Here is a 26,641-nt window from a genome sequence, read left to right as displayed (position 1 = left end):
AGGTTATGATCTTGAGTGACAGGAAGGATAGTGTAATAAGAAATAAACAGTTAGGAAGTAAACAAAAGGACAGTAAGAGTAAGAAGGAAAGATTTAGAGGGAAAAGATAATGAATCCAGTTTTAAACATGTTGAGTTTAAGATGTATTATAGAACATCCAGTTCAAGATATCCAATGCATAGCTGGAGATTCAAGACTGGAGGTCAGCAGAGGCCTCCACAGCTAGGTAGTCTGGGTAAGCAGACCTTAGAAGTATTAGTATAGAAATGATAAGTGAATCCGCAGAAAGTTGATGTAATCATCAAGTGAAACAGTATAAAAGGAGAAATGAAGAAGACTCAGGACTGAGTCCTTGGGGATACTGTAAAACCAGGAAAGGAGACTGAAAAGGAATGGTAAGGCAGGTATTAAGGGAAAGGAGTTTATCTTGGCAAAGAGAACCACCTCTTCATGTGACATAGGAATGAAGGAGAGAATGAAGAAAGACCTCTGAGGGATGTGAGATAAGGAGAAGGGATAAGAGGGAGCTCTTAGAATGGCCTCAATTTTTTCAGTGAAATATGAGGTAAGATTCTCAGTTGATAAAATGGTGGGGTAGGGAAGGCATGGAAGGTCTGGAAGGTCTGAGGGATGAAAAGGTTTGAAAAGCTACTACAATGAGCTGGAGAGTAGGATGGTGAGTTGGTTAGGGAGGTGTGAAAGACCTGCCTCGCCCTAATGAGGTTCCAATCAAAATGATGTCAGCACAGTTCTGTGGTTTTTCTCTTGCCCCTTCAGCAAACTGTAGATGGTGGAAATAAACCAGAACTGAAGCTTGGCAGGGCAAGAAAAGAAATAAAATTCAGTCTCAGGGACAGTGTAGAGTTGAATTGGTTCACTAAGAAGTCAAGAAAATGACAGAGGGATTGAGAGAAACTGGGGGAAACAGACACATCAATGTACTACTGATGGAGCTGTGAATTGATTCAGAGATTCTAGCAATGACCTTAGAACTATGCCCCACCAAACTTATTAAACTGTACCTACCCTTTGACCCAGCAATACCACTATGATGCTTATAACCCCAAAGAGATCAGAGAAAGAGAAAAGGACTCATAGGCATAAAAAGTATTTATAACAGCTCTTTTTATGATGGTTAATACCTGGAAACTGTTAATTGAACAAATTCTGGTATATGAATGTAACAGAATACTGTTTGCCACAAGAAATGATGAAAAGAACTTTTTTATAGAAAAACCTGGGAAGACCTATGTGAACTGATGCAAAACAAAGTGAGTAGAACTAGAAGCAAAATTCCAATAGTAACAACATTATAAAGACAAATGACTTGGAAAGACAAAGGAACACTAATGCGATGACAGAACTATGATTCAGGAGACCTACATCCTACCCACTTGCTGACAAAGAGGTGCTGGATTCGCAGTGCAGAATGAGATATGTATTTTTGGACATGACCAATGAAAGTGATCATTTTTGTTTAAAAGGTTTTGGTTTTGTCTTCCTCCTTTTTCCAATGGGGAGGGTGGTTTTTGAGTGAGAAAAAAAATAAACGCTAATTTAAAAAAATTTAACGAAAAATAAAAAAGAATGAACTATAGTGTTTTTAATAAAAGGCTGATAACAAACCTCAATAGAAACAATCCCCCCAGGTTTTTTCCTTTTCAAGCATATGCAATAAATGCACATATATGCACATAAGCATACAGATTCAAAGTAAATATGTTTTCTTAATGTAACGAACACTCAAGATTAATCAGTTTTAAATAAAGCAGGAATGAAACAAAATACTGGAAAGCAAAACTGCTCAGCATATTGAAAAAGTTAAAATAGAGAGTATGGATATGAACACCCATAACATATATAATAATCACTGGAAGGAGTTTATTTTACCATTACTACATTGTTGGGATGGAATATCATGGCAAGAAGAGGAATAACAAAAAGTATTCTATTTTTAAAAAACATTACATGATTCCCCTTCTTTTCCCTCCCCTTTTAATGGTGATTTCAAGGATTGTAACCCCACTTACAACAATCTAGCTCATCTGACTTGTCACTGCAGTCCACATTATTATCACATTTCTTGTGCTTTCCAATGCACTGTCCATTGGTACAACGGAACTGATCAATTAAACAAAGCACTAGACAAAATGCAAAAAAATTGTAACAATTATTTAAAACACAATCTGGCAAAAATTCTGAAACAAGTATTTAGGAAGTGCAAAGAAAAAGCAACTATATTGCTAGACGTGACCTGAGAAAAACTGCAAAGTATTTTCATAGGTGGAGTGAGAATATGTAGGAATGAATAGAATGAAAATAAATCCATTATTAATTTCCCATTTTGTTTTTACTCAGCTTCTATTTTCAATGCTGTTTAGGCTAAAGAGAGCTAGTTCTTTTGGTTCTGTTAAAAGGAGAGTAAGGATGAAAAAAGTAAGAGGAATGTTTGATCTTCTCAAGGGACTGAGACCCATAAATCTAGTATATCTTGGCCAAAGATTTAAACTCCTTTTCAAATGCAGGCTCTAATTAGACATCCCTCTTTTGCACCTGAATCCCATTTTTAATTTTTTAATGACAATTACATTGTAGAATTAGTACTTCTTATGCTTGAGAAATGAAAGAAAATTTTTACAGTACTATGTTTAGAAGTAATTTAATACAAGGCACCGGAGAAACCTGTTATTTATAGCTGAACCAAAATAATTAATTCAAAGGAAAAGGATTCCAATTTTTTTAAAGCATGCTTTTGACATGCACTGAGAAATACTTTACCTTCACAATTCTTCTCATCTGACTTGTCTTGGCAATTTGCATCTCCATTGCATCGAAGGATACCATCAATGCACTGCCCACTAGCACACTGAAACTGAGATTCTGAGCAGAGAGGACAATTTAACTCATCACTGTGGTCTTCACATTCAGTGAATCCATCACATCTCCAAGCCACAGGGATGCAATCAATTTCTCCCGTAAAACATGTAAACTGCTGAGGGGAACATGTTGGAGGCTCTTTAAATGAACAGAATGAAGGAGAAAAAAAGTTAAAACTTACTGCTAGGTACTAGGTACAAAATACATGGTAGCAAATGATCATAGCAATCTAGCATTTGAAAAATGGAAAGATCTAAGCTTTTCGGGGAAAGCTATTTAAGAAAAACAACTGCTGGGAAAAATGGAAAGCAGCTTGACAGAAAATAGATATAGACAGACCAATATCTCATACTGTATATCAAATAAGGTCAAAATTGCCACATGATTTAAACATCAAAGGTGATGTCATAAGCAAATTAAGGGAATTAATGGAAAATTTAACTTATCATATCTAAGGATAATGGAGGAATTTATATCCAAATAAGAGAGAGAGGATCATGGGAAATAAAATGGATAATCATAATTACATGAAATTTAAAAGACTTTGCACAAACAAAACCAATGCTACCAAGATTAGAAGGAAAGTAGGAAACTGGGAGAAATTTTTTTTAATGCAAGTTTCTCTGTTAAAGGTCTCATTTCTCCAATATATAGAGAACTTAGCAAAACTTATAAAAATAGCTACTCCTAGATTGATAGTCAAAAAAATATGAACAGGCAGTTTTCAGAAGAAATCAAAGCAATAATACCTATAAAAATTATCTAAATCACTAATAATTAGAGACATGCAAATTAAAACTATTCTGGAGAAAGAGGAAGATGGCGGAGTAGAAAGACGCACATACACATAGCTCCGAACCCACAACCCACAGAACGGCTAGAGGGGACCAACCCACGGTGAATAATGCACCCAGAGGCCAAGGAATATTGGATCGAGGGAGATTTCTGTTCTGGAGAGACCTGCAAACCTCTTGCGGGGGGTCCTTCGCGCTGTGGACTGGGCGCCGGGACTGGGAGCTGAGTGCAGCCCTGCAGCGGCAGCGACATCGTGAGGAAAAGATCCGAGCGGGCTATGGGGACGAGAAACCCTGCGACCACGAGGGTCCCTCCACCCAGAGGGACCTGCAAACCTCTCGCAAAAGGTCCGTTGCGCTGCAGACGCGGAGCCCAGCCCGGACCTGCGGCGGCCGCGGCTCCGAGAGGTACAGATCCGAGCAGGCTTTAGGGACAGGATTTCTAGCGGCGGCACAAGCCCCTCCACCCACAGGTGAGGGTCGGTGAGAGAGTCTCTTTGGCGGGTTGAGAGGGGAGTGGGGTGCCCCCATGGCTTGGCCCCCCCCCCCCCCCCGGGAGATAGAAGCTGAGAGGCGGCTGCAGACAGGGGCTCCCCAAGCGGGCGGGAGCCTGGATCCATTGTGGAAGGTCTGTGCATAATCCCCTGAGGGAACTGGGCCTGAGAGGCAGCCCTGCCCCGACCTGACCATCTGAACTTAATTCTCACACTGAATAGCAGCCCTGCCCCCACCAAAAACCCTAAGGCGGGAAGCAGCATTTGAATCTCAGTCCCCAAACGCTGGCTGGGAGGACCAGGAGGCGAGGTGGGTGTGAGGAGAATATTCAGAGGTCAAGCCACTGGCTGGGGAGAATGCCCAGAAAAGGGAAAAGAAATAAAACTATTGAAGGGTACTTTCTCAGAGAAAAGACACTTCCTCCCTTCCTTTCTGACGAGGAAGAACAATGCTTACCATCAGGCAAAGACACAGAAATCAAGGATTCTGTGTCCCAGCCCACCCAATGGGCTCAGGCCATGGAAGAACTCAAAAAGAATTTTGAAAGTCAAGTTGGAGAGGTGGAGGAAAAACTGGGAAAAGAAATGAGAGGGATGAAAGAGAAGCATGAAAGGCAGATCAGCTCCCTGCTAAAGGAGAACCAAAAAAATGTTGAAGAAATTAACACCTTGAAAACTAGCCTAACTCAATTGGCAAAAGAGGTTCAAAAGGCCAATGAGGAGAAGAATGCTTTCAAAAGCAGAATTAGCCAAATGGAAAAGGAGATTCAAAAGTTCACTGAAGAAAATAGATCTTTCAAAACTGGAATGGTACAGATGGAAGCTAAGGACTTTATGAGAAAGACAGATATCACAGAACATAGCGTGAAGATTTGAAAAATGGAAGATAATGTGAAATATCTTATTGGAAAAGCAACTGACCTGGAAAATAGAATCAGGAGAGACAATGTAAAAATTCTGGGACTACCTGAAAACCATGATCAAGAGAAGAGCCTAGACATCATCTTCCATGAAATTATCAAGGAAAACTGCCCTGAAATTCTAGAACCAGAGGGCAAAATAAATATTCAAGGAATTCGCAGAACACTGCATGAAAGAGATCCAAAAAGAGAAACTCCTAGGAACATTGTGGCCAAATTGCAGAACTCCCAGGTGAAAGAGAAAATATTGCAAGCAGCTAGAAAGAAACAATTCAAGTATTGTGGAAATACAATCAGGATAACACAAGATCTAGCACCTTCTACATTGAGGGATAGAAGGGAATGGAATAGGATATTCCAGAAGTCAAAGGAACTAGGACTAAAACCAAGAATCACCTACCCAGCAAAACTGAGTATAATACTTCAGGAGAAAAAAATGGTCTTTCAATGAAATAGAGGATTTTCAAATTTTCTTGATGAAAAGACCAGAGCTGAAAAGAAAATTTGACTTTCTAACACAAGAATGAAGAGAACCATGAAAAGGTGAACAGCAAAGAGAAGTCATAAGGGACTTACTAAAGTTGAACTGTTTACATTCCTACATGGAAAGACAATATTTGTAACTCTTGAAACATTTCAGTATCTGGGTACTGGGTGGGAGTACACACACACACACATGCACACACGCACACATACATAGAGACAGAGTGCACAGAGTGAATTGAAGAGGATGGGATCATATCTTAAAAAAAAAAAATGAAATCAAGCAGTGAGAGAGAAATATTGGGAGGAGAAAGGGAGAAGTTGAATGGGGAAAATTATCTCTCATAAAAGAGCCAAGCAAAAGACTTATTAGTGGAGGGATAAAGAGGGGAGGCAAGAGAAAAACATGAGGTCTACTCTCATCACATTCCACTAAAGGAAAGAATAAAATGCACACTCATTTTGATAGGAAAACCTATCTCATAATACAGGAGAGTGGGGGACAGGGGCACAAGCAGGGTAGGGGGGAGGATGGAGGGGAGGGCATGGGGAGGAGAATGCAATCCGAGGTCGACACTCATGGGGAGGGAAAGGATCATAAGAGAATAGAAGTAATGGGGGTCAGGATAGGATGGAGGGAAATATAATTAGTCCTATACAACACAACTAGTATGGAAATCTTTTGCAAAACTACACAGATTTGGCCTATATTGAATTGCTTGCCTTCCAAAGGGAAGGGGTGGGGAGGGAGGGAGCTAAAGAAGTTGGAACTCAAAGTGTTAGGATCAAATGTAATGTTCTTACCACTGGGAAATAAGAAATACAGGTTAAGGGGTCAAGAAAGCTATCTGGCCCTATAGGACAAAAGAGAAGACAGAGACAAGGGCAGAGAGGGAGGATAGAAGAGAGAGCAGATTGGTCACAGGGGCAATTAGAATGCTTGGGTTTGGGGGGGGGAGGGGAGAAAAGGGGAGAAAATTTGTAACCCAAAATGTTGTGAAAATAAATGTTAAAAGTTAAATAAAATAAAAAAAAAAACAACAAAAAAAAACTATTCTGAGTGGGCAGAGCCAAAATGGCAGAGTAGAAATAAGGACCTGCTAGAGTTCTCCCCACAAACTCCTCAAAAAACCTGTAAAAAAAAAAAATTACTCTGAAGAAACTCTAGAGCAGAAGCCACAAAATGACAGACTAAAGCAAATTTCCAGTCCAAGACAATCTGGAAAGTTGACTGGGAGCTGAGATAGGAGCAGAGCACAGTTTGGTGGGCCATTCCAGCATGGATGGAGCTAGAGCAGGCCTTAGAAGACTGAATTGCTGGTGGTTGCTGCAGTCTCCAGAATTCTCAACCCACAACCACCAAAGACAGCTCTGAAGGTTAGTGGGAAGGGTCTCTAACTTGGCTGAGAGGGAAGCGTGGTCTGGCCCCAACCCCAGTTCCAGAGAGGCGGCACCACTGCTGAAGTGGAGGCTGCTTCTGGGGCCCTTTACTTAACAAAGAGCTCAAAAGTCAAGTCAAGACTGGGAAAATGAGCAAATGAGGGGGTTGGAGGTGGGAGGGAGGGGAGAATGAGAGAAACATATTATAGTTTCTTACTTTCTTGGTGAAGAGGTATTTTCACACGTCACTGGTGATGAGTAAGATCAAAGCATACAACCAGAAGAAAACATAGTCAAAGTTCCTGCATCCAAAGCCACCAAGAAAAATATGAATTGGTCTCAGGCAATGGAAGAGTCCAAAAATGATTTTGAAAATGAAGTAAGAGAAGAAGAGGAAAAAATGGGAAGAGAAATGAGAGTGATGCAAGAAAAACAAGTCAACAACTTGCTAAAGGAAACCCAAAAAAATGAAGAAAATAACAGCTTTAAAATCAGACTAACTCAAATAGCAGAGGTCCAAAAGCCCAATGAAAAGGATGCCTTAAAAAGCAGAACTGGCCGAAAGAGGTCCAAAAGCTCACTGAAGAAAATAATTCTTCAAAAACTGGAATGGAGCAAATGGAAGCTAATGAATTTGAAAAATAAAGAAATTATGAAACAAAACCAAAAGAATAAAAAAATAGAACATAATGTGAAGTATTTCAATGGAAAAACAACTGACCTGGAAAACAGATCCAGGAGAGATAATTTAAAAATTATTAGACTACCTGAAAACTATGAGCAAAAAAAAGAGCCTAGACATCATCTTTCAAGAAATTATCAAGGAAAACTGCCTTGATGTTCTAGAACCAGAAGGCAAAATAAATATTGAAAGAATCCACTGATCACCACCTGAAAGAGATCCCAAAAGGAAAACTCCTAGGAATATTGTAGCCAAATTCCAGAGTTCCCAGGTCAAGGAGAAAATGTTGCAAGCAGCCAGAAAGAAACAATTCGAGTATTGTGGAAATACAATCAGGATAACACAAGATCTAGCAGCGTCTACATTAAGGGATTGAAGGGCTTGGAATATGATATTCCAGAAGTCAAAGGAGCTAGGAATAAAATCAAGAATCACTTATCCAGCAAACCTGAGGGGGGAATACTTCAGGGGGAAAAAATGGAATCTCAATGAAAAAGAGGACTTCCAAGCATTCTCGATGAAAAGATCTGAACTGAATAGAAAATGTGAGTTTCAAATACAAGAACCAAGAGAAGTATGAAAAAGTAAACAGGAAAGAAAAATCATAACGGGCTTACTTAGTAAAGTTGAACTGTTTACATTCCTACATGGAAAGATAATGTTTACGACTCTTGAGACTTTTCTCAGTATTAGGGTAATTGGAAGGATTATATCTATATCTATAGATAGATAGATAGATAGATAGATAGATAGATAGATAGATAGATAGATAGATAGAGAGGGTAATACAAAGGGCCAATATCTAAAAAAATAATATTAAAGGGTGACAAAGGAATATATTGGGAGGAGAAAGCAAGAAATATAATGGGGTAAATTATCTCACATAAAAGAGGCAAGAAAATGCTTTTTTCAATGAAAGGGAGGAGAGGGGAGGTTAGAGGTAAAAAGTGAACTTCACTGTCCATAAGATTTAGCTTAAGGAGGGAATAACATGCACACTCAATTTGGTATGAAAATCTATCTTACACCACAGGAAATTAGGGAGGAGGGGGTTAAGCAGGGGGTGGAGAGATGATAGAAGAGAAGGAAAATGAGAAGGGGGGGTAATTAGAAGTAAACATTTTTGAGGAGGGACAGGGTCAAAAAAGAGAACACAATAAATAGAGGGCAGGATAGGATGGAGGGAAAACATTGTTAGTCTTTCACAACATGACAGTTATGGAAGTGTTTTGCATGAGTACACAAGCATAACCTATACTGAATTGCTTACCTTCTCAAGTGGGATAGGGAGGGGAGGGAGGAAGGGAGAGAAGACAGAACTCAAAATTTTAAAAACTAAAGTTAAAAATTTTTACATGCAACTGGAAAATAAGACATATAGGCAATGGGGTATAGAAATTTATCTTGCCCTACAAGAAAATAAAGGGGAAAGGGATAAGAGAAGGGAGGGGTGCGACAGAAAGGAAGGCAGATTGGGTGGAAGGGGTAACCAGAATGCACACTGCCTTGGAGTGGGCAGAGGTGTGAGATAGGGAGAAAATCTGGAACTCAAAATCTTGTGGAAGTAAATGCTGAAAACCAAAACTAAATAAACAATTTTTTAAAAAAATTATCAAGGAAAACTGCTCTGATATTCTAGTCTCAGAGAGCGTAACAGAAATGGAAAGAATCCACTGATCACCTCATGAAAGAGATCCCAAAACAAGATCCCTAGGAATATTGCAGCCAAATTCCAGAGCTCCAATGTCAAGGAGAAAATATTACAAGCAGTCAGAAAGAAATAGTTCAAGTACTGTGAAAACACAATAAAGATAACACAAGATTTAGCAGCTTGTACACTAAGGGATCGAAGGGCTTGGAATATGCTATTCCAGAGGTCAAAAGAAATGGGCCAAAAACCAAGAATCTGAGTAAATACTTCAGGGGAAAAAATGGAACTTCAATGAAATAAAGGACTTCCAAGCTTTATTGCTGAAAAGATCAGAGTTGAACAGAAAATTTCACTTTCAAATACAAGAATTAAGAGAAGCATGAAAAGGTAAATAGGAAAGAATAACCATCAGGGATTTTTTAAAGTTGAACTCTTTATATTCCTACATGGAAAAATGATATTTTTATCTCATGAGACCTTTCAGAGTACTAGGATAGTTGGAGGGAATATATGTGTGTGTGTGTGTGTGTGTGTGTGTGTGTGTGTCTGCTTGTGTGTGTGTATATCTATCTGTGTATGTGTATATATTACATATACATATACATACACACACCCATATAGAGAGAGACAGACAGACAGATAAAAGGTACAAGGTGAACTGAATATGAAGGGATGATATCTGAAAAAGAAAATTAAGCGTTGAGAGGAATATACCAGGAAAAAGAGATAAGGAGAAATATAATGTAGTAAATTATCTCACATAAAAGAAGCAACAAAGAACTTTTACAATGGAGGGGAAGAAGGGGAAGATGAGAGGGAGTCAGCCTTACTTTCATTGGATTTGGCTTCAGGAGGGAATAACATATACACTCAACTGGGTATGGAAGTTTAATCTTATCCAATAGGAATGCAGTGGGGAAAGGAACAAAAGAGGGGGGATAATAGAAGGGACAACAGAAAAGAGAGCATAGAAAAAATGGAGGGTGAGACAGGATAGAGGTAAATATAGTTAGTCTTTCACAATATGTCTGTTATGGAAGTGTTTTGCATGACTACATATGTACAACCTATATCGAATAGCTTGCCTTCTCAATGAGGATGAATGGGGAGGGGGAAAGGGAGAAAATGTGGAACTCCAAACTTTAAAAATGAATGTTAAAAACTGTTTTTACATGCAACTATGAAAGAAGATATATAGGCAATGGGGTATCTATTGTACCCTACAGGAAAACAGAAGGGAAGAGGATAAGGGGTAGGTAGTGACAGAAGGGAGGGCAGATTGGAGGAAATGGTAATCAGAATACATGCTGTCCTGGGGTGGGGCAATAAGGAGAAAATTTGACACTAAAAATTTTGTGGAAGTAAATGTTGAAAACTGAAAATAAATTTAAAAAACTACTCTGAGGCATCACCTCATACCTATCAGATTAGTTAACATGGCAGAAAAGGAAAACGACAGATGCTGGAGGGGATGTGGAATCATAGGGACACTAATGCACTGTTGGTGGAGTTGTGAAGTACTCCAATGATTTTGGAGAGCAATTTGAAACCATGCTCAAAGGGCTATGAAACTCTACATACCCTTTAACTCAGCAATAGCACCACTAGGTTCTTTACCCCAAAGAGATCAAAAAAAAGAAAATGGACCTCTACGTACAAAAATATTTATAGCAGCTCTTTTTTGTGATGGTAAAGAACTGGAAATAGGGAGATGCCCATCAACTGGGGAATGGCTGAACAAATTGAGGTATTGGATTGTAATGGAATACTAATGTGCAATGACAAGCAAGATGATTTCAGAAAAGCGTGGAAAGACTAAAATGAACCGATGGAAAGTAAAGTGAGCATATAAACAGGAGAACACTGCACACAGTAAGAGCAACACTGCGTGAGGATCAACTATGACAGACTTAGGTCTTTTCAGCAATACAACAATCTAAGACAATTCCAAAAGATTCATGATGGAAAACGCTATCCACATCCAGAGAAAGAACTATGGCATCTAAATGCAGATCGAAGCATACGATTTTCGTTTTATTTTTATTTTTGTTTTTCTTCCTCATGGTTTTCCCCTTTTGTTCTGATTCTTCTTTCAGAACATGACTAATGTGGAAAAATATGTTTAACATGATTGTACATGTATAACCTATTGCTTTCTATCTTAGGGAAGAGGGAGGCGAGAGTGGGATGGAGAACTTTGGGCCTCAAAATTTTATAAAAATGAATGTTGAAAACTATCTTTACATATAATTGGAAAAAATTAAAATACTAATAAGTGAAAAAAGAAAAAGAGTTTTACAGTTAAAAATGAACATCAAAAATAAATAGCTAATAAATGTATTTATAAAAGGAAATAAAACTTACATACACCACTTTTTTAAGTTAAAAAAAAGAATACACGTAGAAGCAGCAATAAGCATAGCATGTTGATAGGATAATGAGGACACCAGACAGACTAGAGCAGAGGGTAAATGTTACAGAGTAATCTGAAATAATATTTGATAAACAGGATGGAATCAGATTGTGCAGGGCCTTGATTCAATTAAAAAAAAGCCTTTATTCAAAACTCACTTCGCTCCATGCACTGATAAATGCTGAGTATAACAAAGATAAATGTTTTTTCCCCTGATTTCATGTAGCTTACATTCTAACAGAAAAACCATCTCTCTCTCTCTGTCTCTCTCTCTCTGTCTCTCTCTCTCTCTCACACACACACACACACACAGACACATAGACACACACACAGACACACACAGACACAGACACAGACACACACACACACATCCCTTTCCTATACCAAACACTACTGTCCCTACCTTTGTACTGGATGTTTCCCATGGCTAGAAAATAAATCTCACTTTCATCTCCCTTCAAGGCATAACTTAAGTACCACCTCCTACACAAAGTCTTTTCTGATTCTAATTTTAAGTGTCCTTTCTCTCTACCTACAGAGACAGAAATTATGACTTTCCAACTAACTGGATAGGTGGGATCAGTGAAAGTAAGGAGTTGAGGATGACACTAATTTTTGTAAACTTAGATGTAACACAAGAATTATATATTATTACATACTACACAAAATTATACAAAACTCTCAACAGCAATAGGGAAGTTCAAAAAGGGTAAGAGGAAGAGGGTAAGGGAGACATTGAAGATTTTGGACATAAGAATGACATGAAAAAAGCACTTAAGGAAAATTTATCTGCTTGGAGAGGAAAAGACTTAATGAGAGAAGCCAGCAGGGAGGTTTGTTTCAGTAAGACATATATAATGCAATGAGTTCCTGCATGCAGCAGGGTAGTATGAATAGGAAGGAGAAGATGAATTTCAGAGATTTATTTGGCTAATATTTACTAAGTGCCTAATATGTGGAATGTAGCACTATACTAGAAAATGGAATAGATTTTTTTTTGTCCAGACCTGTGATTTCATCAATGTAGAGAACTCCCAGTAAAATCTTCCACTAATGCAGATCAGCATTTTTGACTTATTGTCTTATAATTTATTATTTATCTCTTATTTATTTTCTCTAAGATTTATTGTCTTAGGAAGTTAAGTGGTTTATTGCCTAAGAGAGGTTAAGTGATTTCCCCCTGGTCACACAAGCCACGTCTTCTTGGCTCCATGGCCAGGTGTCTAACTACCATGCTTCTCCAGGGGAGATACAAAAATGCTGGAACAGATCCCCAAGATAGAGAGCGAAAAAAAGTCAATATAGATTATTTCAATAAGAGTCAAAGTGTCATGAGTTTAGATGAGGAAAAAAATCATTTCTAACTGGAGGTACCATGGAAAACTTCACAGAGGTAGCCAATGAGCTGGGCTTTGAAGGACAGGTAAGTAGAATGTTAACAGGTAGAAAGACGAGCAGCGAACAGAGAGTGGAGAAAGATTCTGGAATGTCATCAAAAGAATCTGTTGAGTTACTGGATCAAGGGGATGAATCAAAGATGACCCTAAGGTTTTTAGCATGTGTGATTAGGAATTATATGGCTACTAAAGGCAAAGTTGAGAGGGAACTGTTTTAGGTAGGAAAAGAAGGCAAGCTTGCCATTGGGCTTGAGGTGACAACAGGATATCTAAATTGAAAGGCAGATGGAAATGAAAGACTAGAAATACGTAAGTCTGATTATCACTGATGATGTCATATGAATGAATAAATTGTCTGAAAGAGAATGTTATGAAAAATTTAAAGGGCCTAAGAGAATTACTCATTGTTAGAGAGCCAAAACACTTATCTTACTACATTTGCGATAAATTACACAAACATTATGGTAGAGAAATCTTGACATTCTAAATGCTTTTAAAAAGATGTACACATCCTTGATTTTATGACAAGAGCATTTGGGTTTTCCTTGCTTCTTCAACGATTTTTATTCTTTGTCAAAGAACATAAATTATTTTTATTTTCTACAACCTATTCCTGTAGCTTGGATACTGAGAAGGCTTATATTCCTTTCTTAATTCCCAGTAAGAGTAACTGTAAATGAAACAATTTTCTATACATATATAGTTTATATTGAGACACCCAGGGAGGCCATTCTTAGTGCAGAAACTCCTTCTACCAAGGTAGATTGGTGAGGGTTGGCCTGGGCTGTGATAGGGTTGTGACTTGCCATGTTAGTTGTTGTAGGCAAGACTTGAATTCAAGTATATTTCTTAATTTCATAAAGGAAAAGCATAGGAGGAGACTAGAAGCCATCCAGTCTAAATACCTTATTTTAAAGAAAACAGAGGCTCAATGTCATAGAAGTGAGAATCTTTGGAATCTAAAGTGAATGGTCCCCTGTACCTCCTCCTCCCATGAAACTCTGTATGCTGCTTCTATTCAATCACTTAGTTTGGTTACTTATACTAAATTTATTATTAGAACATATATCTGCCCTATGCAATAGAATGTATCTAACTAGAATATATAGGTTTATTAATAGTAATAGCACTTTAGATGCTTTAAGATTTGTACTACAAAATACTTATCTTCATCAAAACTCAGATCTTGATTTATACTCTTTGTAAAGCACAGTTGTACAAAAAGAGTGGCATAATAATGATGTCTAAGGCATCAGAAGGCACAATTCTGGCTGTAGAGTTAACAATACAAAGATTATTTCTTAGGCAGTATAAATGGATCTTGCTTCATGCAATACACATTCCCAGAGAACTGTATGTAAAAAAAACTTTTATATATAATGCAATATTAGGTCTGCAACTGACATAAGCAGTTAATGAAAAGATTATTGGACCTGGGTTCAAATCTCCACTCTGCTACTTAATATTAGTTGTGCAACCTTGGACAAGTTAATTATAATTCTCTGGGTCTGTTCCTTCATCTATAAAATAGGAATAATGCTTTCAATAATGCTTTACAGGCTTGTTACGAGTAATGTGTTTTGTAAATCTGGAATTATGACATGAGCTACCATCATCATTTGGTAAATAAAGAATTTGATATTTTCTTAAAGGGAAAAACATTTGTTTCTTTCTGTTCTAGAAAGGACAATTTGGCAAAAATTTTTATTTTTATCTTAGCAAAATTTAACCAACTCATTATTATCTATTCATATTATTTTGATAGTCAAGGAAAAATTACAAAACATTTTAATGCCTTAATTGTTGCCTTTGAAATGGAAAAAAATAATAAAACAAAACACAAAGGAACTGGGCTATGTGGGCAAACTACGTGTAAGTAAATAGAGCCAGAGAATTTCACAAGCCTAAGTTTGCCAGGAGAATCATTATCAAGCTTTCTATAAGTCTCTTTCTTCAAACAGCATGAAGTTTATGGAAAGAAATGACAGGTTCCTTCCCTGTTATATTGAAGTAGATTCTGAAAACTTTAGCTTCCTTAAAGAATTCTCATTGCAGGCACAGGAAATGGATAAATGTCTGATCATGTTACATTTTGTTACTCAAAAATCTTTAGTGGTTTCTTTTCACCCACTGAGCAAATTTCACTTATTTTGCCTGGCATTCAAGACCCTTCACAACCTGCCATGCCCACATCTTTTCAGCCTTGTCTCCTGTGGAATATTCATTTGTCTGTGCTTCTCCGGATGCCCAGAACTTCCTTATTCTCTTTTTTCTTCTACTGCATTCTTAATCTGGCCTCAGAGGCTTACTAGCTATGTGACGTTGGGCAATTCATTTAACTGCCATCTGCCTCAGTTTCGCCAAGTATAAAATGGAAATAATAATAGCACCTATTTCCTAGCATTCTTATGACAAACAGATGAGGTAACATTTCAAAAGTGCCTGGCACATAACATGTGCTTCATAAATTTTTGCTCTCTTCCCATTATCTCTCCTCCATCAAACCTCTAATTTCCTCAAGCTATAGCATCCTTTTCTCCTAGCTCCACACAGCCTCCTTTTTTTGTATACTTCTCACGCACTTATGTCTTATAGTTATCTATATGTGGGCAATTCTCTCTACTAGACTATAAGCTCCATGTGGACAATTAACATCTTAGCTAAACTGTGCACTTCTCCCAGTGCCTACCAAAGTTCTATGCACACAGCAGATATATAATAAGTGTGTGCTGAAACTGAATTCACATTTAGAAATATCATTAGAGGGAATAATAGCAACTTACAATTATATAACACTTTACAGGCATATAAAGTATTTTCTATATATTTATTTCTTACAACAACCTGTGAGTTACAAAAACTATTAATATTGTAAAGATGAGAAATAAATACAGAGATTTAGGGAGATAAGTAACATGTCTGAGGCCACCAAGTGAGTAAGACATATAAGTCAGGATTCAAACTCAAGACTTCACGGCTCAAATAATGATAACTAACATGTCTATATCACTTTATGATTCACAGAGCATTTATATGAAAGTTTATTAAGTGTCCACTATGGCATTTAGGATACAAAGAAAAATGAAACCGTTCCTGCCCTCAAGAAGCTCACACTCTATGGAGAGGAGAGAGGCAGGGAGGACATACAACATGGATACAGATAAAAACAAGATAATTTAAAAAAAACCAAAGTCTGTACTATAATTTGGAGGAAGGGGATAGGGAAAGGTTTTTCAAAGGAAGAGGTAAGAGACCTAAGCTGAGCCTAGAACAAAACTGGGGATACTGGGAGGTAAGCTGGTATCCAGTTTGGAGAGAATGAAATGTGTACATATGAAATACATCTGGAAAGGCAGGCTTTAGCCAAATTGGGTGGGGAGAGAAAGGGATGTTTCACTCCAGACTGAGGAATTTGTATTTTATTCCAAAGGCAACAGAAAATAAAGATTTTTAAGCAATGAAACAATATGATTTAACCTGTGACTTAGGACAATTATTCTGGTAGCTATGAAGAGGAAAGATTAGAAGGGAAAAGTCTGGAAATAGGTAGACCAATTAAGAGACTATCTGAATAATCTAGGTTAGATGTTCTCCACTATATCATGTTGCTTTCACTTAAAGAATTTTAGCACAGAGATGATCTTTAATTGCAAAAATAGGAGGGCATTCAATTACAGAAAGCCAACCACACTGAGGATTGCTCAAGAACCCCAACACTTTGGTGTTTTTTTTCCCTCTGCATCAGTCCTGGAACCAATACCTTCTACGTACTAACATGCTGTTTTCTATAGTGACTTTTTCTGATGTCTAACCTAAGGCACCAAATCTATGAATGAATGATAGTACTGTAACATGATTTCTTAAGAAAAATTCTATTTTCTCTTAAGCCAATGTTGCCCCATGTAACCTATCCAGCAACTAAGTCTTTTTTATTACTGATTATTTCTGTCAGAATTCAAAGATGAAAGCCTTAAACTTGCAGCTTCAACGATGCATCTGAGGATTATGATTAATGAACTATATGTAGTGCAACTCTCTCATTTTTATTTTAACATTATCTAGTAGACCTTTCATTACCTATTACTAATTCCTATTAGGGATCAACAAGACCATAACTCTTGTTTTCTGCCCTGATTTTTTATTTTAAGACAGAGTCTAACAGAAATAATTACCTGTATTAGCTGCTGGAAAAAAGCTAAGAAAATAAAAAACATTTTCTGTCCTAAAAAACTGTTGAGGTCTGTTTCCAATAACTGTCTTAAAAAAATTTCAAAAATAGGAACTTGTATTTACTACTGCATAATGCTGGTCCTGCCTCCACACAACACACACGTTTTAATTTATGGAAACTCTGGCTCCTTTAGCTGCTTGTCACATTCTTTGGCCAGAAATGCTTCTGCCAGTGAGTGGTGTCTCCACTTCCTTGTACTCAGGATAAAAGCATTTGATGATGTTTGATAAAAGGGACATTTCTCATTCGAAGTCAAAAGGATGTAACTGCCTAGGGATACAGACAGTTAATTGCTCCTCCATTCTGAGAAGGTCTCTCAGTGGTCAGGTATAAACAGAGTCACTGCAAGGACCACATTAAACCCTTCTTACTAAATGTGTTTCAGGCTTTCTCCTGAAGACATACATACTGTAAAAAGGATTTAAGCTAGGTTTGGGGGGGATAACTCTCTATGGCTGCAGCTCCAGTAGTGATGGGAAAGATGGCACAGACTTTCTATAAACAGAAGATTTTCTGAGGGTACCTGGAGTGAGGAGGGAAAAAAATGGAACAAAAATAGGGATTCTCTTTCATTCTCTTCCCTTGCCCCACTCTGAATAATAGTCATAACACTGGTTTCAGAAAGAATAATCCTGAGTGTATTGTTTTCCTCATATTTATTTATGGATATCATTTCATCCTTATGCTTACAGAGTTGGCTAAAAATATTTTTTTCTGGTAGTTAAATTTCTCTGTAGTTTTTCAAGACTAGTCTCAGAAACATGAAATTATGTTTCAGACCTTCTCTGCATTTGAAGTATTTATCTGTAACTACTTATGAAGTTAAAAGAAAAAAAATGCTGCTCAATAGGTACTTTAAAAGTACTACTGTTACCAGCCCTCAAGTCTGTTCTGGCAACACAAAACTCAAAGCAGGAAGTGTTTTCAGACTCAGAGACATATCTTATTCTGTCGTCTGAGAGGAGTCTGCTTGGATAACTTTCAGATCTAACTGGAACAGTCTTTCCTTCCTTTGGATAGTTTCCTAAATATAATATTCACTCTACATAACAGTGGCTTGAGACTACTGGAGGTGGAATAATTCATTGTTACCTATTATTTTTTAAAAATCACATTCAGAGTCTGATGCTACCTCAATCCCTAGCATTTATTTTCTATCCTAGAAGGAACCCAGAGGGTTGGTTACAATTCCAACCTTGGAACATCAATATATTTAGTACACAAAAGAGGTAGCATGTATAGTGGATAGAGAGCTGGCCCTGGTCCCAAGAAGACCTAAATTATATCTTGCTTCTGATACTACCGCTTATATAGGAACCTGAGCAAATCACTTAACCTCTTAGTTCTCTAACTAACTCTAACACTGTAAGTTGCAAAGAAAGTGATGACTGGCATTGATGAAGGAGAATTTCCTAACACAAGAGTTTCCTATACCAATGAAATTACAGGGCCATTAATTATATTTCCTAACCCTAGGACAATTAGGTTGAGCATACAATAAATAACTAACTAATTTATGATTGAGTTCACTTCCTAGCCAATCAGAGGCAACATTCAAAATGAGGTGAGGAATAGAGTGAGCATTTGCCAGTTTCTTCAAGGGAACTATAATAACGCAAAGACCTACCTCCACAAGACAGTTCATCCTGAAGTAGGACCAGATGCATTGGACAAGAGCACCTTGTTGTACCATCTCCTTTCACAAGGCAAATATGTGAGCAACCACCATTGTCCTGAGAACATGGATGTTGTCCTAAAAATTAAAAAGAAAAGTCCAAATCTATCAACACAAGTAGATGCAAGAAACTCAGAATCATCCCCTTATTAGAAACTTTCAATTTTTCCTTAACTACTAACAAAATCAAATGTATATTATGATTTTTTAAACAGCAAAGGTTTCTGTATAAGGTGCTCACTCCCTTGACTTAAATTATATAAACTACAATCTACTGTCCACATAAAAAATGCCTGGTATATATTAGTATAGCAGTTACTAAAGCGTCCATATGCCTTGAAGTGTAACCAAGTGCTGGGGACACAAAAGCCAAAATAAAATAATCCCTGACTTCAAAGAATTTATACTCTGCTTAAGGAAAGAACATGCACACAAATGTAACAGGAAATTCAATAGCCTCTCCCTCTAAAACAAAACATTCTGCCACAATATGTATAAGAAGCATAAGAATATTGGATACCCATGGTTTACTTGTCCTTCTTGGAGGAAACTGAATTTAACTACTGTTCTGGTGAGAATGTGAACTGCGATGACAGAAGAGAGGGCAGAAAGAGAGGACTAAAAAACTTATTTCCTGAGATACCTGACTTTAAACTTTATCTTGTGGGGAAAAAAAGTGAAGAGAATGTATGGGGAGGAAAAATTTAACCTGTGTCATGACAGAAATGAAAGGTGAGACTGATTAATGAATGAGAAGCCAGCAGTTATAGTGACAGTTAAAGACTCTGGTTGTGATGTTCCTCCCAGATGACATAAAGTGAATCTCAGTTAATAAACAGTATAACCAGTCACCTTTACGTTTGTTTGAGTAAAAGATAAAGGGAGATAGAGAGAAATTAACAAAAGCTTACGGGAAAAGAGACTCCCCTATTATTTAAAAAAGCTGGAGTCCCCAGAGCTTAAATGATTGAGAACTAATGCAATTTTAGTAATTGCAATACCTCAAACTATATTATCAATTCTTTTCACAGTAGATATCTGAGTGCTCAATCTGCCATTGGTCAAATTTTTGCAGATGAGCATTAAGTTGTAAATGTTTTAAAATATATATTATTAGAAATATGCATGTCTAAATACCCAACTGACAGACTCTGCTGCTGTTTGGTCATTCAGTAGTACATGACTCTTTGGGACCTTATGGACTAAGATCCAGCACACCAATGCTGTCCATGGGCTTTTCTTGGCAAAGATAATGGAGCAGTTTGCCATTTCCTTCTCCAAGGGATTAAGGCAAACAGAGGTTAAGTGACTTGATCAGGATCACACAACAAGTAAATAACTGAGACCAGATTTGAACGCAAGTTTCCCTGACTTCGGGTCCAGCACTCCAAGCTGCCTCAATCAACAAAATACATAGGATCAAAAATTTGAAACTGGGAAGGTTTCTTATAGGTAGGTCCTCATCACCTCCTTCATTTTACAGATGAGGAAACTGAGGCCAAACGATGCTAAGTAACTGACCAAGGTCAATCAAGTGATGGTACTAAAGTTGGAGTCATGAAGCCTTGAATTCAAGTTCTGCTCCTGGTACCACCTAGCTGTGTGAGCCCGGCAAATCACTTGACTTTTCTTAGCCTCAGTTTTCTCCCTTGGAAAATAGGGATAACAGCAGCATCTACCTCACAGGATTGTTGTGACATCAAATAAGATAATATATGTATAGATCTCTGTAAACATTAAAGAGCTATACAAGTGCTAGTTATTGTAATTATTGTTAGCTCATCATGTGAATCAATATAAGGAGCTGCCAGTAAAGGAGCTTTCTCCACCAGTGGTAATCAGTATTCCTGACACAACTTTGAAGTTTTAAAAGTTACCTGGGGCCCTAAAGCTATAAGTGTGCACAGGTGGAGCTTGACCAGAAAAAAAGAAAAGGGAGAGAAGAATTCTGGCTAAAAATGGTTCAATCATCAACTACATTTTTCCCCTAAACCTCAGAAAGGAAGTGAATCTTTTTCTTAGTTTTCTAACATTTGTTATATCCAAAGCCTCAAATGTATCAAACTTTTCATTACTATAGCACTTGGTTTGATATATAATTAATCTCCATTTGCAAAATTAATAAAGTCATTGAGAGTTTTAAGAAATTAAAACATTCTTCTAATTTATTTTCCAGATCTTTCCTACACTTCTAAGTGTTTTTCCTGCAGAAAGTGTAGAAAGTGTCTTGTGATACCGCTTCCCAACATATGCTTATTTTTTCTTCTCTGTTCTTCTCCATTACTGATAATTACATGATGATGATCACAATAATCTACTATTAAATGAGAAATGAAAATTTAGAAATTGGTTGGTTCAAGAGTGAGATTGAATAGTGAAATACTGTGCTTTCTTTCTGTTCTGGATAAATTGTTTCATTCTTCAGTTATCAAAGCAGTCAAAGAGAATTATCAGAGTTGACAACACCTGAAGATCATTCATCACTTTAGTATGATTTCTTCTTAGCAGGTATGCCTTGTCACTGAATTTATAGTCACAGATATAACTTAAGGTATCTTAAGAGTACCAGAGAAGCTAATACTTTTGAAGCCAAAGGTAGAGAGAATTACTATATTTTTTATAGCTTCTCTGCACGCTTCTCTTAGAAGAGTTTTGAGAGGAAAAGTATAGAATTGCACGATGGGAGCAAATACCTTTTATGTTCTTGTTTTACTTAAGCTATAACATAACTTTGTATTGAGACGCAGTATAGAATAGTGGAAAGAATGCTGGATTTGGGCGTCAGGAGATGTGGGTTTGAATATTGCCCCTAGATACTCAGCTGCTTTGTAACTATGGATAGATCATTTTAATCCCTTAGAGCTTCAGTTTCCTCATCTGTAAAATGAGGATAATAATATTTGCACTATGTACCTCAGAGTGTTCTGAATAAAGCATTTTTCATAACTTCAAGTATTACACAAACCTAAATTGCTTTTCTATATTTGGGGGGACGTGATTGCCAAGACTTAGCATTCAGGCTGGATCTTAAAAGGAACAATTGCAATTAAGAAGTATTTGAAAAAGTTACTCTTAATTTTGCAAAAATTCACAAAAAATACAGTGTTTCTCTTTTATGAAGAAGTGACAGTGGCATAAGAGAATAGGATTTTGGTAGTGGATAAACATGGCAATGGAATCAGGAAGATTTGTAGTTTTCTGTAGTGGAGAGAAAGCCTGCGAGGCAGAAAACCTACAAAGAGTTTCCATGCATGAGCCATAATGAACAACACTAAAATGTTTTCAAATATGAGATGAGCAAATGGCTTTATTACTAATTATGCTAAAAAGACTCTACCAAGGAGACCTGGATATTATGTTAATATAATCTTCAAATGTACTAGATCAGCAATCTCCACTAGCTACTTACTATATTCCAGAAGGTTTAGCTCTTTTACAGCATGAATGTCACTCAGTTGGGCAATTCGAGCCTGGACCTTGGTCCGCCCTTCACGACCAGTCATGTCAATTTTTTCAATCATTTGCTGCTGCTTATCAATCCAGTATAGCCAGTTTTCAAACACAGTCAAGCCCACAGGTTGCAAGATATTGGAGTCTTCTAAAACTATACGATTGGCACCTTGGCAAAACAATCCAAAGGAAAACAATTTAGGTATCAATTCATCTAATGACATGTACTGAAATTCTATTGTCCTTATATGTGTAGCACTAAACTAGGTACTATGAGAACTTAAAAATCTAGTTGAAAAAATATGACATGCATATTCAAGTTTTTAAAATACTAGTATATTACACAAAAGTACCAAATTAGTGATACAAACTTCTTAATATTCTATTTTCTTCAAATCATAGACTGGAAAAGAGATTAAGAGATTATCCCAACCAAATGCGGAAATATCTTTTACAACATCCCAGAAAAATAGTCATTAAGCTTAAACACTTCTAAAATGATGGGGAACCCATTGCTTAAAAAAAGCAAACAAAACAAGACTGAGCAAATTGCTCTTCATAGTGAACCAAAATCTAACTGTCTGTAATCTTCACTGTAGTTGGATTTTTCCTAACCAATTTTGTACTTTATTTACATAAAGAAAATACTATACAGATAGCACAAACCAAAACAAAAAAAATGTCTTGATGAATGGTCTCTTAAAGCTTCCATTTCTGGGCATACCCTTTGAAGAGTGCTACAATGTAAAAGTCTCTTTTCTTCTCTCTTTATTTTTATTTTTTAAATTCTTGTGCAAAAAAAATATGCTTTTAGTTCTGAATTATTGTCCTTCTTCCTGTCCCTCTCCCACCCATCAAGAAGTCAAGAAATGATACCCATTATACATAAAGTCATGCAAAACATATTTCCACATTAGCTGCATTGCAAAAGGAAAAATAAAAGCAAGAAAAACACAGAAATGCTTCAGTCTGCATCAAAGCTCATAAGTTCTCTCTCTAGAGGTGGAAAGCATTTTTCATCTTGACTTCTTTGGAATTATCATGGAAAACTGTATGGATCACAGCAGTTAAATCCTTCACAGTTATCATCATTACACTATCGTTGTTACTGTGCACAATGTTCTCCTGGTTCTGGTCGCTTCATTTTGCTTCAATTCATTTAGGTCTTCTCAGGTTCTTCTGAAATCATCCTGCTTGTCATTTCTTATAATGTATTAGTACTCCATCACAGTCCCATATACCACAACTTGTTCAGACATTCCCCAGCTGATGAGCATTCCCTCCATTTTCAGTTCTTTGCCACCACAAAAGAGCAGCTACATATATTTTTGTATATATAAGTCCATTTCCTTTTTCTTTTGGTTCCAAAACTCCAAATTATTCTCCAGAATTACTGGAATGGTTCACAAGTCCACCAATCATGCATCAGTGTCCCTGTGATTCTACATCCCCTGCAGCATTTGTCATTTTCCTTTTCTGTCATGTTAGTCACTTTGAAAGGTGTGAGGTGGTATAGTTTCAATTTGCATTTCTCTAATTATTAGTGATTTACAGCATTTTTCATAGGTATTCATAGTTTTGATTCCTTCTTCTGAAAAGTATCTGTTAATGTTCTTTGACCATTTATCAATTTGGCAATGGCTGTTACTTCTATAAATTTGGCTCAAATTCCTTTATATACTTGAGAAATGAAATACTTATCAGAGAAACTTGCAATAAATTTTTTTTCTCCCAGTTTCCTGCTTTCCTTCAAATCCTGGCAGCATTGGTTTTATTTGCACAAGAACTTTTAAACTTCATGAAATCAAAATTATCTATTTGTCTCTCAAGAACCTCTCTATCTCTTGTTTAGTCACGAACTCTTCCGGTACTCACAGATCTGAGAGAGAATTTTTTTCCATGCTTCTCTACTTTGCTTTTATCACCCTTTATGTCTATATCATGTACCCCATTTAGAGCTTATCGTGGTATAGGGTGGGAATGCTGGTCTATGCCTAGTTTTTGCCAGACTGCTTTCCAGTTTTCCCGGTAGTTTTTGTTAAATAACAAATTCTTGTCCCAAAAGTTTGGAACTTTAGGCTTATCAAACAACAGTTTACTAAGGCATTTTACTTCTGTATATTCCATACCTCATCTGTCTCATTGGTCAACTCTATTCTTACTCAGTACTAGACTGTTCTGATGATTACTGCTTTGTAGTGTAGTTTGAGATCTGCAACTGTGGGCTACCTTCCTTCACATATTTTTCACAAACGCTCTTGACTCTTTTATTTCTCAAGATAAACTTTGTTATTTTTTTCTAACTCTGTAAAATAATTTTTTGGTAATTTGACTGGCATGGTATGAAATAAGTAAATTTAAGTGTTCTATAATTGTGTTTACACAGTTTCCAGGTGTGTCTTGGCAGGTAGACTCTCAATTATTTTTATATTGTCTGTTATTTTAAATGGAATTTCTCCAACTCTTAATGCTGGGTTTTGTTGGTAATATATAGAAATGCTGGTTAATTGTTCTGACCAATTTTTAGTTGATTCTCAAGATTCTCTAAGTATATCATCACATCACCTCTTTCTTTCTAAATTCCATGTTATCTTGCTGGCAGATCTCTGGTTAAGGGCTTTCTTTACTGAAGGCAATAAAGTGATGGCCACAAAGAAAAAAAAGTTGGTGGAAGTCAATGAACTCTAGGCTCCAGCTAAAAAGTAGCAAATCCACACTAAGCTATAAACAGATCCTAAAAATGATCAGGCAAAGTAGAGATGAATGAGGCATCCTAGCAACAAATGTCTGGCTTTAAGGAAATGAAAGAATAAAGATTATGCTATGTTGGCCAAAACTGACATGTCACGACAACAGCAATAACAGTGAATTCTGCATGTGTAAGAGTCAGGTGATTCTGATATCATTGGGAACATGCCAGAAGAGACCAGCAGAAAGTAAAATGCACGTTATTATTCTAATGCATAAAGCACTTATTAAGCACTTATTATGTGTAAAGCACTATGTTTATTTTATTAAAAGTCTCTAACACTTCAAATAAGAACTAAGAAAGGAAAAAAAGAAAGGGGCCCAAAGAAGTGGAGAGACTCTCCAAACGCTGCTTCTGGGTACCTGAGAGGTCACTACTTTCAATTCTCCGGAGATCTGAATCAGCCCAAAACAGTTTGCCCAAGCGGCTGTCAAGGGCTAAAGCTATAGGTTTACTTAAGCCACTGAAAAAGAGGACTTCTCTTTCTGTCCCATCCAAAGCAGCCCTTTCAATTTTTGGAGACCTTTCTTGAAGATTGGTGAAGTACATATACCTAAAGGCAGAAAGAGGAAAAAGAGTTATTGATACAAGTACAACCAAATACTACTAATGAGAGATGGTAATTTTTTTTTTAAAGCAATGAATTCTTACTATTTTCATAGAACTCAACATATACTAGTAACCAGGAGATGTCCTTAGGAGGTCTGCTTTACTAAAGATTCATAATTAACTTGCTAAATGTTTTAGGTATAGAAACAACTATCCAAGGCTTCAGAAGATCATTTTCTGCCCAGTCTCAATAATAATAATACTAATAATAATAATAAAAAAATTCAATGAGAAACTAGTAAGTTACATCTTCTACCTTGAAAATGCACAAAAATTGGGGCAGCTAGGGGGTGCAGTGCATAGAGCACTAGCCCTGGAGTCAGGAGGACCTGAGTTCAAATCCAGCCACAGATATTAGCTGTATGACCCTGGGAAAGTTATTTAACACTGATTGCTTCCCCCCGCCCCCCCCCCCCCCCGAAAAAGAAAATGCACAAAAATTCAACCAGAAGCTCACAGGCAATAGGAAAAGTGCTACCCTTTGTTACTCTTCCAAGCCCACACCAGCACAAGGTAGCCTCACAGTACGACTGAGACAGAACATGCTTAGCTTGTAAGATTCTATGTCCACAGGCCAACAGCAAGAACAATCTGTTGAGAACCCCAACCTGGGAATTCCTAAGGAACAGCAACCAGACAGGACACTCCAGGCCAGTAGACACTGAGGTCCCTAATGTCCTGTTCTCCACAGAAGGTACTGAAGAGGCAGTGCTCTGAACCTCAAAAGCTCCAAGGGGGCCCAATCTTGGCAGATGAAAATCAGTGCAAGAATCAAGAGTAAAACCACACAAGGTTGAATACCACAGAAGTATAGCAGAGGCCTGGCACAAAGCCTC

General features: G+C 37.2%; 1 protein-coding gene across 2 annotated transcripts in view; it reads right to left on the bottom strand.

The window, feature by feature from the left end:
- The window catches only part of LRP6 (LDL receptor related protein 6), a 143,536-nt gene that overhangs the window by 6,849 nt on the left and 110,046 nt on the right, over positions 1 to 26,641 (bottom strand). Inside the window, exons 15-19 of one of the 2 annotated variants that reach the window (XM_072653926.1) lie at positions 25,559 to 25,749; positions 22,407 to 22,616; positions 18,950 to 19,075; positions 2,779 to 3,015; positions 2,031 to 2,141 (exon numbers count right to left, since the gene is read on the bottom strand). In XM_072653926.1, coding sequence (XP_072510027.1) covers positions 2,031 to 2,141; positions 2,779 to 3,015; positions 18,950 to 19,075; positions 22,407 to 22,616; positions 25,559 to 25,749 — 875 coding nt within the window. The remainder of the gene's footprint in view (positions 1 to 2,030; positions 2,142 to 2,778; positions 3,016 to 18,949; positions 19,076 to 22,406; positions 22,617 to 25,558; positions 25,750 to 26,641) is intronic. The other variant, XM_072653927.1, reaches the window with a different exon arrangement.

This window comes from Notamacropus eugenii, chromosome 3 (genome assembly GCF_028372415.1).
Source record: "Notamacropus eugenii isolate mMacEug1 chromosome 3, mMacEug1.pri_v2, whole genome shotgun sequence".
In the NCBI taxonomy this organism is placed as follows: Eukaryota; Metazoa; Chordata; class Mammalia; order Diprotodontia; family Macropodidae; genus Notamacropus; species Notamacropus eugenii.
The sequence above is the reverse complement of the archived record's forward strand: the minus strand, read 5'-3'. Positions and strand labels throughout refer to the sequence as shown.